The sequence below is a fragment of the Gymnogyps californianus genome, chromosome 5 (genome assembly GCF_018139145.2).
Source record: "Gymnogyps californianus isolate 813 chromosome 5, ASM1813914v2, whole genome shotgun sequence".
Lineage (NCBI taxonomy): Eukaryota > Metazoa > Chordata > Aves > Accipitriformes > Cathartidae > Gymnogyps > Gymnogyps californianus.
In genome coordinates this window covers 18685423-18704090 of record NC_059475.1, presented here as the reverse complement: position 1 = coordinate 18704090, position 18668 = coordinate 18685423, and the positions used below count along the sequence as shown (strand labels likewise).

The following is an 18668-nucleotide window of genomic DNA, read 5'->3' as shown; positions in this document are numbered from 1 at the left end:
GCTGCCCAGGGAAGTGGTGGAGTCACCATTGCTGAAGGTATTTAAAAGATGTGTAGGTATGGCACTTAGGGACACGGTTTAGTGGTGGACTTGGCAGTATTAGGTTTAGGGTTGGACTCGATGACCTTAAGGGTCTTTTCCAACCTAAATGATTCTATGATTCTACTTGGCTCTCTCCTTCTCTCTTCCCTTGCATGTCACCTCCCAGCGCTAGCTCCGTGTTTGCCATACTGTTTGCCCATACTGGCATGTCAGCTGCATATTAACTGCCTTTCAAAGTACAGTACTGAAACTCCCAGGTATTTGCTGGTGGCCAGGTACCACTGCTGCTGCTTCTCTTCTGCTCAGGATCCCCCATCTTCTCTTCAATGCAGCTCTGGGAAGAATGGCTACAGAGGCAAGGCCAGGCATGCGAACAGCTCAGTTAATGCTACAAAAACGCGCAGAGTGCATTCTTGTGGTAAAACACGCTGGACTAGAGTTTCCTTTCTTCTCTGTGCATACCTGCCAGAACTCCTCCCCCCAGACTGAGAGGAGGTATCCAGCCTCTCTGATTGCCTTTGGGGAGGGTCTTCTGCCTGTATAATCCTTGCACTGGTCCAGGTTCCCCTCCAGTCTACACACTTGGGAGGGGCTGAGTGGGACAGAGCCCCAGAAACACCAGCAAAGTGATGTCAGATGGGAGACAAATAGATTATTTCTAGGAGCCAGTGATGCAATTTTAAAGGAACCATTCACTAGTAGAAACAGAAAATTACCTTACCCAAGCAAATACCCTGTTCTTCATTTTGACATGTTCTCTTTTACCTTCGTGCCAAAAAGCCCTCACATATCCAAACCAGGAGCTGCCAACATGAAGCCTCAGGAAGACTCTTTTCCTAAGCGATTTACTACAGTCTAGATTTTTGGTAATTTGGGGATTAGGAAAGAAAAAGGACACAAATCTTTCCTAATGTTTATTTTCAAGAGCTCTATGTGGAGCCAAATTAGGTCTGTGGTAAGAGAGATTCAGTAGGTCATAGATTAACAGTGTTGCAACAATTAATTTATTCAATGCTTAGAACAAACCATACAGCAGAACACTGCGTCATAGGTGCCTAAGTCCTGAGCCTGTGACAGACATGGGGTAGTGGTTCTTTTTGTTGTTTTTAAGTCTCCAATTGTAGGCGAACTCTGGCTGTCTGACAAAGGAAGCCAAAAACTGAGCAGAAAGAGGGCAAATCCCTGCTTGAGAAGGTGTCTCGTAGTATATTCTCCCCTGCTTGCAACTCCTCCTTCCCTAGAACAGTACTCTCAGAGCAGACCCTGGTGCAGGGCACCAAGGGACAGGAGAGGCCATGCCATGCTAACTGTGTCTGGGGCATCTCTGCCCAGTCGTTCATCAGCTGAAAATACAGACTGGAGTTCTGTGTCCTGGGGTTTGTCCTGTTATCACGCAGCTCATTTTAGTCCCCAGGCACACACTCCAAACCCATCAGGCCCATATACAATACCAAGATAAGGATGCTCCTGTATCCTTGCCTCTCTTAGAGGAAAAATGTCATTTGTGTTCTAGCAACACAAATGCTTCCTCATCATCCTCCATTGCTAAATATACTCCCATACTGCAGCTAGACAGTAGGAGCAGGATTCATTTCACCTAGCCACAGATATCTGCATATGTAAAAGCTGAACTGGCTCTCTAAGGACCTTTTAAAGTCAGCAAATAGTTCTTTCTCTGTACCGGAAAACATTTCAGTCCAAGGCAGAGATCTATAGTATACCTTAAATTTCTTTAATTAAAACACACCGGCAAAGGAGAAAAGTGGCTCTCAACTGAGAGCAAACAATGGCAGAGATACCAAGCCTGGTTCTGTTACAGATGCTGCATGCTGCAGTGGGGAAATCTCCCACAGTGCAGAGCCATGAGAACAAGTGATCTGCACCAAGATTTGAAAGCAAGTAAGTTTTGGGGTGGCTTTTAACACCTTTTACACTTTAGGGAAGGCAAATATAGGCCTGTTAGGTTTATTATTATAATACTCAGAATAGTGTTTTTTCAACACAATTTGAAATTCTGGAGGCCAGAAAAACTGCTTGCAAAGAACAAGGGAAAACTAAAAGAACCTAATTGGCAAAAAAAGTCTGTATCTCTCTTTTAAGGTTTTTAGACTCCGTGAATTGAAAGGAAATGTAAATCTACTGTAGTAAAAACACAGAAACTTCTTAATTAACATATCTATTCCCTGTGTGTTTTCAGACATGTCTATTGACTTAAGCAGTGATTTATTTATTATCCTGTAATCTTATATTGGAACACACTTAAATAGAATTATTTTGACTTCTGCACCATGATTAAATTCAAGTTCTGGCAGCAACTGCTCCTCCTGGTTATTCTGATGCAGCCCTGTTATCTTTCTAGAAGAGCACATCCAGTACACTTTGGTCCACCTTTGCTGGGAGGGAGTTCACCACCAGAGCACACAAACCACTGAAGACACTGTTATCTTCCAACCCTTATGAAGTTTGTAGAGCTGACAGATTGCAAAGCTATCTTCTTATTTCTAAGCCAGGCAAATTTGATTTGGAAACCTCCTGGCCTCGTAAATGTGGGATTTCACAACATAGCTTGCACAGAGTTGCTTTTCAGGATAGAACTGTGCTTTAATTGCAGGGAATTATTTCACCATGGCAACCTGGCTTCAGTAGTCATTCTTCTTGCTATATAGCCCAAGATATACAAACGCAGACAGTCTACTCTGCTCAGAGGATACCAGGGTGCAGACTGGTTTGTGTTTATAAGAAGCGTTTTGGTTTCCTCTCTGCCTTTTTGCCTTGCAAGCTCTCTTTGTACAACGAAAAACATTTATCTAACAACGCTAACTAGTTTTTAGTACTACTGTAGCCTAAAGAAAACCTGCAACAAAGGAAATATGTTAGATATACAGGCCAAGCTCACCACCTTACCCGCATACTATGTTTTGGAAGACAGGTACATACAATGTCTAATGTACTTGTAATCTGAATTTTGCAATTCTCAACTTTTAAAAGTCTACAAAAATGTTTAAAAGTGTATTTTATAATTATACCGTGCAGTCTGAAAGAAGGCAATATGGACTGCATGATGTTCCCCAAACAGTTAATGAGAATACTCACTCCGAGAGTCTGTGCTCTCAATAGATAAATATTTTTCAACATGGTACAACATGTCAGTTTGCAGCTGAGCTCAGTCATAGTTGTTGTCTCCTCAGCTCCCCAGAGGCAAGGAACAGTAAAGGACTGTCGTCTTTACTTCCGGCAGGACTGGGCAAATCACAACTATTTAGGCACAAAAAGTGTCTTGCATCAGAAGGATAAGTTAGTTATTTTTGTTGGGAAGAAAGTGAAAACAAATTCATCACCTGCCTTGCTACTACAGTTCCACCTTTGAAAACATCATCTATATGTAATCACACACACAGTAGGCAGGACTTCAACAGCTGAATCCTTCACATAAACACCATCTGGTTTACATCTAAAAAACGTGGTTTAACAGGACAGAAAAGTGCTAGGGCACACCACAACTGAGAGTGTGCATAGAAACACAGGTAACAACATAGCTACTTCAAACATCTTAGCGTTTTTTGTAGGAGCTTCAGTAAACAATATAAACTCAATTAGATATATAGCATGGGAAAAAACTGTAGGTTGTTTTCACTATTCATAAGCAATTTCGCATGCCTGCACCTGTAAACTCACTTTTAAAGCATTTGTACTAGCACACATACATGCATCTTGTTGCATTGAGACACACAGCTGTGAGGAATTCAACTACCTACCCAGTCATTAGTTATTGAATAGGTTGGGCAAAGAAATACCAATGTGAAGAAGCAGCCCCACCTGAAATTTTCATCCACTGTATCAAGCTCCACAAACTCATCTCTTACACTTTAAATTAACTACAGCATTTTTAATTAAGAAGGATATTTATTTACTAGAACTGACCATGGGTCAAGGTCAGTTCTCTCTCAATGGTAGCTTTGAAGATCCAAAATGGATTTTTTTTTCTTTTGTTAATATTTTGGCTTTAATTTAAACCACAGTTAGCTCAGAAGTCCCACCTCTCCTGGCATGCCTTAGATCAGATCCTGTGATGAGAAACTGTGCCTTTCAGTCTTAGTATGAACTATCTTGTTAAACAAAAAACTGAAATCCATAGTTAGAAGCCATAAACTGTGTCTCCTCACAGGATAAGAAAGAGTTGAAGGTAAAAGGAATCAAAGAATTATCTTACTTAGGTAACTTTCATTAACAAATTATATGTACAAAACATTCATTCATCTACCCATGTAGTTAGTTTTTAAACTTTGCGACAGAATGATGCAATGCTCTCTGTTCAGTTTTGTCATGAATAGCACACAGCTGTTTCAGTATTTCCTAGAAAACAGCACATTAAAGTTTTGCTTTCTGTACAATAGAGGAAGAAAAATTTATTTGAAATACAAATTCTATGGAACCATGGGCCAAAGTAAAGAATATCTGAATGACTGACTGAAAAAAATAGTAAGGTGGATAATAGTTTAATTACTGGTACAGTTAGATCAGCCACTGTTAATTAGCTCATGAGACAGCAGTGATTCCCAACTCTAATTTATTACTTTTCAGGATTCACCAAGGGAGACCGAAAAAGCTTAAGTAGAAGCACCTTTACAGATGCGTACTGATCCATTAGCAATCAGAAAAACCCAAAAACATAGATATATTCAAACTTGTATTGTTACCTCCAAGGGCTTGCTGAAATACAAATTCATTCTTTTAATTAAATGCTGAAAGCACAGCCAAGAAATTGGTTAAGGAAAACTAGTAATTTTCAAAAATAAATATTAAAATTAGATGCACAGTTGTGTGCTGAATTTGTTTCATTCCCTTGGCTGCACGTGCAAGTGACAAGCAACATCTGTAACTGTTCGTGTGGATTTGCAATTAATCAGTTCACACAAGCACAGTCCAACATCTAAGATTCTTCCTCAAAACACAATGTGAAGTCATGCTTTTACACTAGCTTTTGCAACCCAACATCACACCTCAAAACAAGGGATGGTTATGACCAGCTAACTCCCTTCAGCCTGCATCGCTCGCCTGAGAAGCCGTGTTTCAATTCCTGGCAGCAACTGACAGTTCATACTGGTTTTGCAAAGATGTAACCATACTACTTGTGCGTAGCTGCGCTAGTAGTTTCACTGCAAAGAAATGAAAGATGTTCCCTAACCAGTGAAGAAGTCTCTCTCAAGAGAGTAGTTTACTATCCTTGTTAGGTGATCCAGTTACTTCTCAATATTTAAGTCTCTACTTCAAAAATCAATAGGAATCATTCTCAAAAAGCTTGTAACTGAAATCACTTAACAGATTAGTTAGCTCAACTACTAAATAAGATGTGTGGATTTAAAAACTGAAGTATTTGAATGATGGACCTAGACATGAGAAAAAGCTTTGTATGCTGGAAAAACAACAGAAAAATAAATATTTCAGTTTAGACAGAATACAATTTCCCCTCTGTCCCACACAGATGGTGGTCTCAAGACCTCAGCTTTATCTTTTCCCTGCACAGGTTTGTTCTGCAGAAATAAGGCAGTCACATCAAAACTGAAGACTTTGTATAGTGAAGAATCAGCAAAACCTCGTTTATCACAATTTCCTTTCCCCTGTCTTGCAAAATGCATCCTGCTGATTGTCAGCACTTATCCCTGTAAGGCTTTGGTGTTCTGAATCTGGGATTTGTGGTCACATTGGACTGAAGAGCAGATCCGGGTAAGTGTCTGGAGTGTGAGCGGAGCTACCAAGGTGCACCTAATGTCATCTCTCCTGTGTGTGAATTTTTATAAATCACCATGAAGAAGCCCAATCCTTCTTTCTTCATTAACTCCATGTACTTTGTACGGTGTGCCAGGATTTTTTTTTTTTCCTCAGATATTAAGCTGTCCTAAGAGTTTTAATATCCTGTCACTACTTGTCTTTCTGAGAACAGCTGCACTCACTGCTGATTCTTCCTTTTTTAAAAATAAAAGGAATTACACAGACATCCACGATGTCCCTTTCACCTGGGGAGCATCTGCTACCACCAGTCCCTGCTGTCTGAGCAAAAGCACTTCTAAACTTATTTCAGTATCAGACAGAAATGAACTTGGAAAATTAACAGAGCAGCATTTTCTGACATGCTCAAACAACCTAGCTCCAGTGTCAATGGACTCCATTAACTCCAAGAAGTGTTTCTTTCTTCAGAAAGCTGGAAGAAAGGGTTAATCCCTACATCCTATACCCTTCTCTTTCCAGAGACTAGGTGCTGGCAGCTCTTAAAAGAAAAGCAACATCTCATCTTCTCTAACAGCAATTTGCTGAAGTCTTAGTTAAGATTCTGTTGAGCCCCACAGCACCAGGGATTAAGAAAAAGGATTAGAAAATCCCCCTCAACAAAAGAACACCTTCTCAAACTCAGTTTTGGGGTAGTCACAGAGAAAGATGTATGATAGAGGAATGGATAAATTTTGCCTTAGCCATCTTGGAGACAGAGCAACAACTGGTGGGAAACTGCGTTTCTAACACCACACCTCTTCAGCAAAGATCAAGAATGGAAAGAGAAAAGCCCTTCTACAGGGGATTTTTTTTTTTTTCTTCCTACAAAACTACCTGGTAAAGACCTTGGGGTGCACAGACAGTTTGAGATACCAGAGAACAGCAGATAGAAATTAAGTGTGAAATACATACTTTCTCCATAAAGAGCAGCACCAGAAACATGGACTATTACAACACAGGAAGCAAAGAGACAAACCAGGAATTGTAGTCAACTCCCAGAAGGATGAATGTTGCACGCTCATACTTTGCGCGTATATAAACTGAAATCATCTTCCAGGCAGAAACAAGCAGCTAAAATCTGGAGCAAATCCTATAATGAAAACAGACACACACCAAGGAAACAAGACAAAAGAAGGGTGAATATTTTCAGAAGTTTGAGATTACAATCAAATCTATTCTTAAAGTGCCCAGGAGGGATCTTCAGAAGAAAGCAGCATATTTTTGCCCCTAAAACAGAGGAAAATGCTGTTAAACCTCGGGCAGGTGCCCTTCCTATACTAGCTCTGGAGAAACCTTACAGGGTTATTTCAACACACAGAAGAATTTTAGCAGTCCTCTCCCTCTGGCTATCACTTCACAGGATGTAGAACACGTAACCAAAATACAGCTCAATGTTGTAAATACCTCTGAAGAAAGACACCGACTTCTTCATTAAGTTAATACATTGTACATGGTTCGCCAACTTTCATAAACACTCCAGGGTCATGACACTCCTGCAGCGATTACAAGTGAATAGACAGACGACTATCCCAAAGAAATGGAGGAGCGCACAGTTCACTGGACTGCTAGTGAGACACAGCATCTTTCCAGAGCACAACTTCAAGTCCTGAGCTTCAGAAGGAGACCAGGTTGTTACATGGCTTTGTCAGAAGTATTCAACAGCTCATAGTGGAGCTGAACAAGCATAGTCAAGCAGAGCACTACAAGTTTTGCAGCCACGACCAGAAGAGACTTTGCTACCTGTGTATGCCGGGGAACACCCACCTGCACAAGCAGGGAGAGCCGCCCCTCTGGAGGGCACGTCCCAGCCGGATGAGTCCACCAGGCTGGCAATACCACTCAGGCCTACCTCCACTGCAACCTGCTCTGTCCTGAGGACAGGACACTCGTGTCAAAGAACAATGTCCACAAGCACATCTGTGCTTTCATACGCACAGAAGAGCTACCACAGAGCCCCTCCTCCTGCCTGGTCAGACCTTGCCAAAGCACAAGATGTTACTGCCCCACAGTGTCACTGGTCCTTTCTGAGTAGCTGGATGAGAGTCCCGAAAGGCTGTCATTGAACAAGGAATCAGCTCCTGTTACAGAAATATTCAGCAAGACACAGCACGACAATTAGTGATGTCAGTTGCCCTGAACCATAAACATTTTGAACTATTTTGGTATAATGGAAGGTTGTGGGAGGGAGAAAGAAAAAGAACAGGATAAAAATAGCTGACATGGTTCTAAAGAGCATTTTGCCTATAAGCCCCTTCCCTGCACACTGCCCTCCCTCCCTTCTCTTCTGCCTGTCCCCAGACTTCTGCATTAATCAGATTAGCTAATGTTAAACAAGGCTTTTCCTAATTACTTTCTAATACTGTAGACCAGACTAAATTACTGAAAAGTGCTTCTACCTAAATTAGGATAAAACAGGATTGATTTTTTTAAATATTTGCTTTAGTCCTGTCAATACACACAAGCATCACAGACAATAGCTGTCTTCAGCAATGAGTCAAGGCAGTGGAGAAGAGGCAGCCACATCAAACATGCTCTGCTTCTACCCACCTATGTCCCATTTCATGAACACATTTAAGATGACTTTGCATGATCACTTAAAAAACAGACTCCTATGTCAAAATTAACCTGGTTTCTTTCTGATCTTGCTATGAATTGAGGAATAGATAAGGAATTTAATTTTTCAAAAATTTGTAAGTGCTGGATGTAAAAATATATAGCACCATCCAGGATGCCAACACAAACTTGCTAATTATCTGACTGAAGTAATCATTATCACACTATCACTGATAACAAATTACTACACTCTAGAAAAGCACCTGTAAAAATTCCACTTTGTTAGTAATGCCAATGGCACACCTACCCAAAAAGAGTGGGGTTGGTGGTTTTGTTCTTTGGTTGGTATCCAAATCAATCCCTGCACATTGCTGTAAGAAGGGAGGTTCTTATGAGAAAGAGGAGTTTTAAGTTATCTGTTTCCACACTCATCCTGGACTATGTGTACATATAAACCATACTGTACTTTATCAGAAGTCATTACACAATGACATCACAACTCTGTAGCCCGCATCATTCCTCTTTCCTGACACCGTATCACTGATTACTAGTCAACTATCCCAAAGGGACTTGGTTTCACTGGAGACTTAAAAAGGAAACACACTGACTACGGAGCTGCATGAGGAATAGTTTCTTAAAATCGCCTGCACAGGACCCAGAGTGCCACAGCACAGCAAATGTGCCACAGTTCTGAGCCACACTCAAGTGTCTGAATCAGGATTCAAGCACTGGCACAGGCAGTGAACATTGTGTCCTGAAATCATCAGCATGCGGCTCTGAAGAACGCTTATGGCCAGCTCAGTTATCTGCTGGGACCAAAGAGGGGAGATCTCTCATGTACCCGAGTCTTCCTTCCACTTGTGCTGCTTGAGGCCCGTTAAAAAGCACACCTCTGCAAGGAAGCTAACAGTAATCAGCTGCTTCACAAAAAACTTGAACACTTAATTAATTTTAAAAAGTAGAATAATATTCCAAGTTATTACATTGTACTTTTTTCCCTTTCCCCTTCTACCTCTCTCCAGAACCACCAACTTGTAGAAAACAAAACACAGAAAAACTGCATCCATTTTGGTTTTTTCCCTCCCTAACCATGGGCTAAATAATTACACAATTCATTACAGGAGAGGCGAAAAATGACATTAACATATTTCAAAAACATGTGAAGTGAAACGAAAGCCCTAATTAAACACTGTGCTAAGGAATACACATAACTTCATCTCAGCTATGCTATGATTAATTTAAAGGGGAGATGACACTTTTCTAATGGTATTTTAATTTTTTTAAATCATTACAAGTGTGTCGTCTTGGTCCCATCCCTGAAGTGTTAAACACAGTTTACTAACCCATATGATGAAAGACACAAGTATCCCCAGAGTTCTTCATAGCTGAATCACTAATAAGTTAAAAGAGTAATAAACCTAACAGTAGCTTTCATAAAAAATTAATTAGAAAGGCTGAGAGCACATCTGTTGCTTTTGTTACATTTCCCCCCCCCCCCCCCCCCCTTTCTGGTTCAGTTGTCTTTCCCCAAGCTCTTTTAAACTCTTCTCAGGTTCTCAGGGCTGCTGCTTCTTCTCATGAAGCCTTTTTGCTTCCTCACACTTCCCTCCTTGTTTCCTCCCCGTACTGATTTTTCCTTTGGCAGCTGTTATTACTAGTGTGTGACACAGACACTACTTAGCACCCAGCAGCTAGGAGGACTTGGACCTACTAACTAATGAAAACAACTTGCATGTTAAAAGCTTCAAGAGAGTGAGTTAAAGTACATACAACTCATGTAAATAACGTACAACAAATTTGCTATGGAGGAAAATCATACTGATTAAGTATCATACTAGAACAACTGAGCTTTATAATTCACAACCAGGAGAGAGACAGAAATGGAGGGCAATTTAGAGAGAAGACGGGCACTCTATCTCTTGTCCATTGTGAATTTCTACAAGTCCTTGGCAGCCTGTGGAGGGCTGGGAGGGAACAGTGATGATGATGGTTCCCAGTTATGCCTTAGAAAAAACCCTAAAATGCAGTAGGCTGTTCGTAACGCCAGGCTATGCACAAGCAAGATATCCTTTGATCTCATCACCAAGCCGTCTGTAGGCCTGATCAACAGAAGAAAAATTACTTCATCCAAAGTTTAGTATTGATTCATCTTCTGTATAGACTACAGAAAACTCAATCAGCAGCGTTTCAGGTGGCCAGGCTTAAAAGTGGTATTTGATACCCTTTGTCCTATGCTTACTCTGAAATAGATGGTAAACCATTACAGTACTGTGGGATTCATCTCATTTAACTTCATGTGACTACAACAGAAGTGCTAACGAGTGAGCTGGTCAATCAGGCTGGCATTGCACCTCTGCATTCAACCACATCTTTAGGCTCCCGGTTCTTCTCTACCAACAATAAGGCGGACAAAGCTCAGCTGTGGATGCCTATGTTCAAAGAAATCCCACCACAGCTGTCACCACAAGCCACCATTTTTGGCCTAAACGAGGTCCCATGTGGTTCCTTCTTTCACCATCACTGGGCTCACACTTTCTCAAGCACTAATACCCGATTTCTGCAATAAGGAAACTTTGATTGGACTTAGTATTTACCTAGGCTCCTAGCTACTACCTGTACTCTTACGCTGAGCTCTTTACAGAATAGGATGAGTTTACGTTTTACAGAACAAGAACTGAAGAAAAGCAAGATGAAGCAACATACAAGGTCAGGTAAGTCATCTGAAGTATATTCAAGAAGAGAAATAAGAGAACCAGTCTGGCATCTAAAGAAAGTTTTTGTGACTTCACATCTCTCTCTACCTGGGTGCAAAAGGAGAAAACCCAGAATGAAGAGACATTAAAAAAACCTCTACTACAAAACAGTAATCACTCCCATCTACTAAAACCTTAGCAAAATAAAGTTATGCTATTAATTCACGAGCCCAAAATATTTCATGTATGACAACAACTTTTTCCTGCTTTCACAACAGATAGCATATGTAGAAAATAAACCTCAGGGAAAAAAGCAAATAAAATTATGCACAATTTCTGCATGTACTCCAGTTCGAGGAGAAAGGATGAGGTTATGTTATACTTTTTCAAAAGCATGCACTGAACAGATCATAAAAATATATGTTTCACTGCTAAGTCACAAGAAGTTACCTATACTTTAAAATAAACTGCCATAGATGCTGAACAAAAGGTTTGGCAATTCTTCCCTACAGAGGCACCCATCTATTTACATCTGGGAGTGCTGCCAATAGAACAGCTACCAAAAACTTCAAAAGGTTCACAGCATGAATAGCAAGCCACTAGCCAAAGGATTTTATGATATGACCAGCTGTGTGACACCATATTGAATTATGGACACACTACCCCCCGCAAAATTGCAAAGAAGGGATGTTAAACTTGTTAAAAAGCTGGAAAAGAAACTTGAATTCCTTAAACTAATGTTTTCTACAGGAAAGTATTTTTAACGGGGGGGGGGGGACAACCCAAAAGTACTGCAATAAAGCACTTCTTTAAGAGCAACTCTAAGCAGTTCTCACCGAGCCTACTTTAAGCCCAGTGAACTTCTCTAGCTTAAGTCACAGCCAGAGCTCAGCCGCTTTGTGATCAGAATGCTCTGCTTTAATAAATGGCTACCCTAAACTCGCTTGGGAAGAGAACAGACATGAGTCAACAGAGGAAGACAGGGATAATGTTTCTGTTGACAAACATTTAACAATTGGCAACAGATAGTAGGAAGCAGGGACAAATGAAAGCTTGCCAAATAAAGTTAGGCTGGAGGAACAAGGCTCCTTTTTGGAGCAGGACTGCCATTCTTCATAGATTCCAGAAAAATATCTGAACACACTTAACCAAAATAAAAAGCTACAGTTGTTGAAGAGCAAGGCTGCTAATCCTAATATTTGTGGTGACGTTTTTCCCTGCAAACCAGAACGGGTCAGAACTCCGAATCAAATTACTGCACATCCTTTGCCAAAGAGTCTGGTTTTGGTCTCAGTAGTCATACAGATCTCAATGTTCACACAAGTCCTTCTGAGCTACATGAGCAATTTTTTCCCCTCATCTTACAACATTTCTGTAGAAAACATGCCAAAGCATATGTAGCGTCTTGGTCAGACTCCTTATTCAGGAAAGCCAGGACCTTCACTGTCTGCTTACGTCTTGGAAATTTTAGTTCTCAGGGAGCGCAAACAAAACTTGACTGCAGTATTATGGGTGGACAAATGTTTCTCTCCAAGCAGCTATTGCTATTCCAACTTCCACCCTCCCAGATTGCTACACAAGACCCAGAGGGAGCCAAAAGCAGCCTCCCTCCTCCAGACACAAGAGGGGCTGCGCAGAACAAGGCACCCAGGCCAGATTTTTAACTTAACCTCCAGCCTCCTTCTCTCTCTCTCAGGGCCGTACCTACGTTCCTGGGGGCAAACCCCCCTTTCACGCACACGCACTCGCCCACGGGAGCCCCGCGGGGCAGCCGCCCTGCCCGTCCGCCGCCACTGGCGGACCCGTCCTTACCGTAGCACTTTGCCCACCGCTTGCAGGACCATTTTGCAGCTTAATCCGGGTTTGGGACTCTGGGCGAGGACGGGCCGTTCACCGGGGAGGCTGCAGTGATCCCCAACCATGGTACGGCGGGAGGAGCGCGGCGCAGCGGAGGGGAGCGGAGCGGGGGAAACGCCGTGGCGCCGGTGGGCACGGCCCGGCACGGCCCGGGCTCTCCGCCCCTCTCCCCGGCCAGGAGCCGCCCGCCCGGCCGAGCGCCCCGGCCCGGCCCCCGCCCGGCGCCGCCAATGGGCAGCGGCGCTGGGGGCGGGCGGCCGCGGCGGCTCCTCCGCCCGCCCCGCCCGGCGCTGCCCCTGAATCGGCCCGTTCAGGCCGGAGGAGACCGCGGCGTGGGGCCAGGGCGCCGCCCCTGGGCTCCGCCGGGGCTTCTGCCGCGCCGCCCGGGACAGGCAGCGGGGCCGGGGCCGGGTTACACAACCCTCTCCTCCCTCGGGCCTGGGCGCCGGGCAGGGCTTTACAATACACTTCAGAAAAACGCTGCAAGGAGCTGCGGGGCTGTAGCAGGTCTGCAAGCGGCAGGGCAGGAGGGAGGAAGCACCCACCAAAGTGGGTGAGTCCACCAAAGCAGCACTGTCAAACACAAGCACCACCATCGATAATAAAATCCTCTGCCACTTCTTTTGGCAGCCAAAAAGTAAACAAGACAAAGTAGATTTGCTAGGACGGTGATGCCGCCGGACACGGGGCATACACGCTGCTGTTGCTGTCTGCAGTACAGGCCCCATCTGTAACGGGGCCACGCTGCACTCTCGGTGAGAAATGGGAATAACGACACCTTCTGTGAGCAAGGCTTTGCATTGCTCTCTCAGGACTCTGTGTCAAACAAGGGCACGGGCTAGCCCAAGAGCAGAGCTAGATAGGTTCTGCCAGAAACATAGTTTTACATAGTGAATGTCAGCTCAGCAATGACATCAAGACCTTTATCAGAGGGGTTTAAACAGAGGAAGGGTGAAGAAGAGTAAAACCATAAACAGCAAGAGCCACCTTGCCATTATGACCAGAGTTAAGAGCAGGCACTTGGGTAATGGTCCTCAGAGGATGAGTGATTAAGCAGTGCCCCCAAACACAAGGTCTGTTGTGACACACCAGCAGTTTTACATGGAGAAACCACTTTGCCACGAGTTTTCCTAACAGACCTTAGAAAGGCACTGTATGTCCAGCTCCTTAGCCACGCCACTTAACCACCACTCTACACGCACCTTTTGGACAGGCAGCTGGGCCCATAGCTTGCTGATGTAGCATTTAGAGCTAAATCGTAACAAAAAATGTGACAAGTGTGGCATAACATGACCTAGAACACAAAGCCCTGAGGACATCACTTATTCTGACACGCTAAAACCCGACCCGTGACATCTCTGAGAAAACAGTGGTTTTGCCATTTTACATACACCTGCAACACCAGCCAGTCAGAAAGGGCAGTTCCCCAGACAGGTATAGCCAAGTGCTCCACTTAGTTTACTAAACAGGCATCTTTCCCTGTAAACAGAAGGCCAACAGACTTGTTGAATTAAACCTAGCACAAATCATGCCATTGCTGCTGTCATCAACCTAGCATCACTTGGTCAAAGCGGGTGGGAATGTGGCTGCTGTTTGCACAAACCCAAGAAACTGCAGCCACGTGACACACCTTGGAGGAATAATGTGCTGCTACTCAGTCCCAAAGCACCTACCCAGGCAGCAGTGCTTGTCAGTTACGCAGTCTTTTAGTCACATGTCCAAGTTAGGCCTCCACACCCTTGTGAAGCAGGAGATAGTTTTATTCCCACTCTCCAAGCAATCCACTTAAGACAGAGTTTTAATGACTTCACTGATAGCACACAGGAAGCCTGCAGCTGAACACAGCTCAGCTTTCCACTCTGTGCCCTGGCACTTCATAGAGAAGACTATCCAACCCTTGAAAAATCTGATGCTCACTCAATCTTCTCCCCAAGTAACAGCGACTTGTCACAGTAACATTAAAAAGCAAGAGTCCTGGCAAACGGAGGAAGGACACCTGCCAAGAGGGCAGTTGCCCTCGCTTAGTTCATCAGTGAAATCTGCACAGAGAGAATTTTGTTTGTTAAAAAAACACCCTAAAAACAACAAGCCTGTGACATAAAGCAGCTTAAGTTTTATTAAAAGTCTGTCTATCCAAAGTAAATTAAAGAAAAATCCAGGGGTCAAACCAAAATAAATACAGCTCTGTGGTGTTACAGTTGTATGAGGAAAACTGGCCTCTCGATGGCTAAACATTCGCTCTTCAGAGATGGAGCTTCAATGATCTCAGACAGGTTAGGAACTGATGCTCTGCTGTCAAAACTGATAGATCAACTGAAATAAAATTTTTAAACCTGATATCTTTTTACTTTGACCCAGATAAATGACCCACTTCTCTATTCTGTTAGCTTCTGCATCAAACCGGTGCTTTCCTTTCCCTTCCCTCAACCATATGTCTCCGCAGCACCCTCTCCAGCCTTTCCTCCACCTATCAGTTTTCCTCCATTCAAGCAGCATCCCCTTTTTGGATCAACTGCATGCTACAGTCTACCTGTAGTACTGGATTTTATGCATGTTGTGGGAAAACCCAGCATCTCAAAGTCAATTTTAAATGCTCCAAAATAATAGAAATGAAGCAAGGTTATTATAGGAAGCATAACTTAAGCACACACACTTTATTTATATGGCATCAACATAAGTAATTTAAAACACACGTGCAGTACAGATTCTCACACTTTAACAATATTTAGAGCACACGTGCAGACACAAATGGGTTTACTTGAAAGCTGCTGCATCCAAAAAGAGCAGTACTTGATCTAAAAGCAATATATTTATTTTAACACAGCTACTGGTCTGATCTCTACATATGCATATTCTGAAGGACGCATATCTGCACTTCCTCAAGGGTGTGTCTTACAGCCACCTGATATCCTGCCTATTTACATCCATCAGTAGCTTTTTTCACTTGCCTCCTCAACATCCTCTGCATGTAACAACTGTTGGATTTGACCTTAGCACAAGTGTGCTTCAGCAGTGGCAAACTGCTTCCAGCATACCCCTTACCCACCAGCCAGGCTTGAAAGATCACAGAGTTGTGTATTGAAATCATACTAAAATGTTAACAGAAATATCTGTCAATGGACCTACCAACAGCTTTATGACTTGTATCGGTCCTACAGACACGTCAGCAAAACAGTAACATCACCAGCGGCACAAAGTAAGGGCACAAAACAGTACACTGGGAAGAGGGGAGCTTATAGTAGTACACTGATGGAAAGTTTTCTACATTGATCCCAACTACCAAGCCAAGGAATGGTATTTATAAATTTTATGAATAATGCTTTGTATTTATAATGATGTTATAAGCAGCAGTTAACAATTACATATTTATTTGCCCCTTTTACAGTTCCATAAAAATTAAGTGTCAAGCAGCCACCACAGGGATGTATACTAGTACCCAGAGGTTTGGCAAAGAAAGCAAGTCAGACAAGCAAAAGTTGGGGGGGGGGGGGGGGGGGGGGGGAAATGGATGGATCATAAGCATTATTTTGATTAAGGTTTAAGCATTTATATGCATAGAAATGAGGCCTTGTAACATCAAACTGTAAAGTTCTGTTTTAAATTAAACTGAAGTTTATTGTGCATCCCTGCCCGACATACAACATTTCAATTTTGCTAGCTAATTAGCCCTTTTGTTTGACTTTAGTGTGCCCTGCTACCATCTAGCCAAGTACCCTTTCCAGTTACCTCACAGTGCATCCCCAGGTCTCTGGAACCAATCAAAATCAGCAATGAAAACATTTTATCCTTTAGCTTGCCTCTAAGTGGTATTTATACTGAGATTACATTTGCTCTCTATTTTGTCATCCTCACACAGCAGCAAAGATGGCATGAGCAGCTCTGCTCTGTGTAGACAGTTAAGGAATGGATTTTGGACAGAAAACAGGCTGAAGTCAAAGTTGCCTCCATCTCAAAAAGCAGTTTGGAGGTGGTCATAGTGAAGGTAGAAATAAAAGATTTCAAGGGTATACTTTCAGCTCCGCTCTTGAGATAATAGCAGGAGAAATCAGTCTTCCTGACCACACAGTGTTGTGATATAAGCCTTATCAACAGTTGCCACACACATTGCAGAAAGTTCGTGTGTAAAAGATTGAGCTTAAAAGCAGAACATTTGTAAGTGACAACGTGCCTACATTTGCTGTATTGAAAGCTCTGGTAACAACGACAAGTCAGTGTCTACCCTGCAACCACCACCTTTGGCTTCATCAATACTGGGGGGGTGGGTGGGTTCTGCAATAGGCAGAGAGAAAAAAATGGTACATGATATTCTCACCTAATCCATAACATGAGAAACAAACAATCAATTGCAGCAAGACAGTAAAATACCTCAAAATATCAGTAAAGCTCCACCAGGAACTCCAAAGAATTTATATTATGGCATTTTGGCAAGGATGCACAAAATGAGAAGAACCAAGGGTTCATCAAGTATCGCTTTACTTAAAAAAATAAAGAAAAAAGAAAAAGGAAAGTGCTGTATGTAGCAAACAGAGCAATTGTGATCTCAAAGGTACTGTATTTCTGGCATGTGTGTAGGCACATCTATTGTTCTGAAAGCCCCTGAAATGTCAAGTTAAGCCAGGTTCATCAAGAAGTGTGTATGGATGACAGCTGAAGAACATGAATGTGTTGAGGGAAGCAGCAATAGCAGCAGCTCAGCAGGAGATATTAAACTCTACCAGCATTGAACAAGTACCTGAGAACTATTACAAAAGGATGGGATGGTCATACTCAGACTCTACATGGACAAGTGATGTGAAATAAAAGGCAACTCTGTCCTCTATCACCTGCATTTCAATCAGTCCTCCTGAGTCAGCCCACCTCAAGTGACAGAAGTCCTCTGCAAAACACACACTGGCAGGACACTTGTTTCCTGAGCATCTGTTCCAGGCGAGTTTGTGGCAAGTAGATTCTGAGTCAATGAATTGCCGTGGAGTTGGAGATAAACATCAGATTCAGACCTTAGTTTGTAATATCCCTGAAAACTTACCACTGTTATAAAAATAATTTCTGTTTTTAAAAATTATTCTGAATTCCGGGAAAGTTCCAAGATTACTGCATTCTGCTTAAAGTTTCCCCTGCTTTCAACTGAAAACGTTCTTTGCTTTCTGTACTAAGGTGTTGTATACTATTATATAGCACCCTATTTCAGGGACGGATGAAGCAGTCCCTATATGGTACCTTTCTTACATAGTTCATTCAAAAATAATAAAATATCACAATGACACACCCTCAGGAGGCAGAGAGTTTTCCTCTTTCTAGTTTGCAAAACAATATGCTTGGCATTACTATATGAAGGAACAATAAACTGGAAAATATTTGCAAATAAACAGCTCAAATCTATCACCCTCATAAAACTGTCTTCCATATAGACAAAGTTTGCTGGGCAAAAGCCTAGCAATAGCTTCAGGTGACAGGCAACATCTATCTCAGAGACGATGAAATCCCTTTTTTTCTTTCAGTGGAGGAGGAGGAGAGAAGACAACACAAACAAGTAAAGATGTGCCAGTGAAGCTAATGCATTTATCATTCTGAGTGCCCAAAAGGATGTCTTTCAACACATGCATCTCAGATTAAGTCAGAGGAAGAAGTCTTATTAAGCAGAGTACCTGTTGATAGGCTGCATGGGGTGTTCACAGCATACTGTAAAGATTGAGATGCTTAAGTTATACCATTGCAGCCACTCTTAGTTCCTTCCTAGAGATAACACAAGTGAGAATT

The 18668-nt window shown here is 42.5% G+C and overlaps 1 protein-coding gene across 3 annotated transcripts in view; it reads right to left on the bottom strand.

The window, feature by feature from the left end:
- The window catches only part of MOB2 (MOB kinase activator 2), a 115041-nt gene that overhangs the window by 17737 nt on the left and 78636 nt on the right, over positions 1-18668 (bottom strand). Inside the window, exon 1 of one of the 3 annotated variants that reach the window (XM_050897216.1) lies at positions 12867-13020. The exons of the other annotated variants lie outside the window; for them this stretch is intronic. Within the exon in view, the coding sequence (XP_050753173.1) occupies positions 12867-12976 (110 nt within the window). The 5' untranslated portion in view covers positions 12977-13020. Of the gene's footprint in view, positions 1-12866; positions 13021-18668 lie in introns of those variants that run through there. 3 annotated transcript variants of the gene reach the window in all.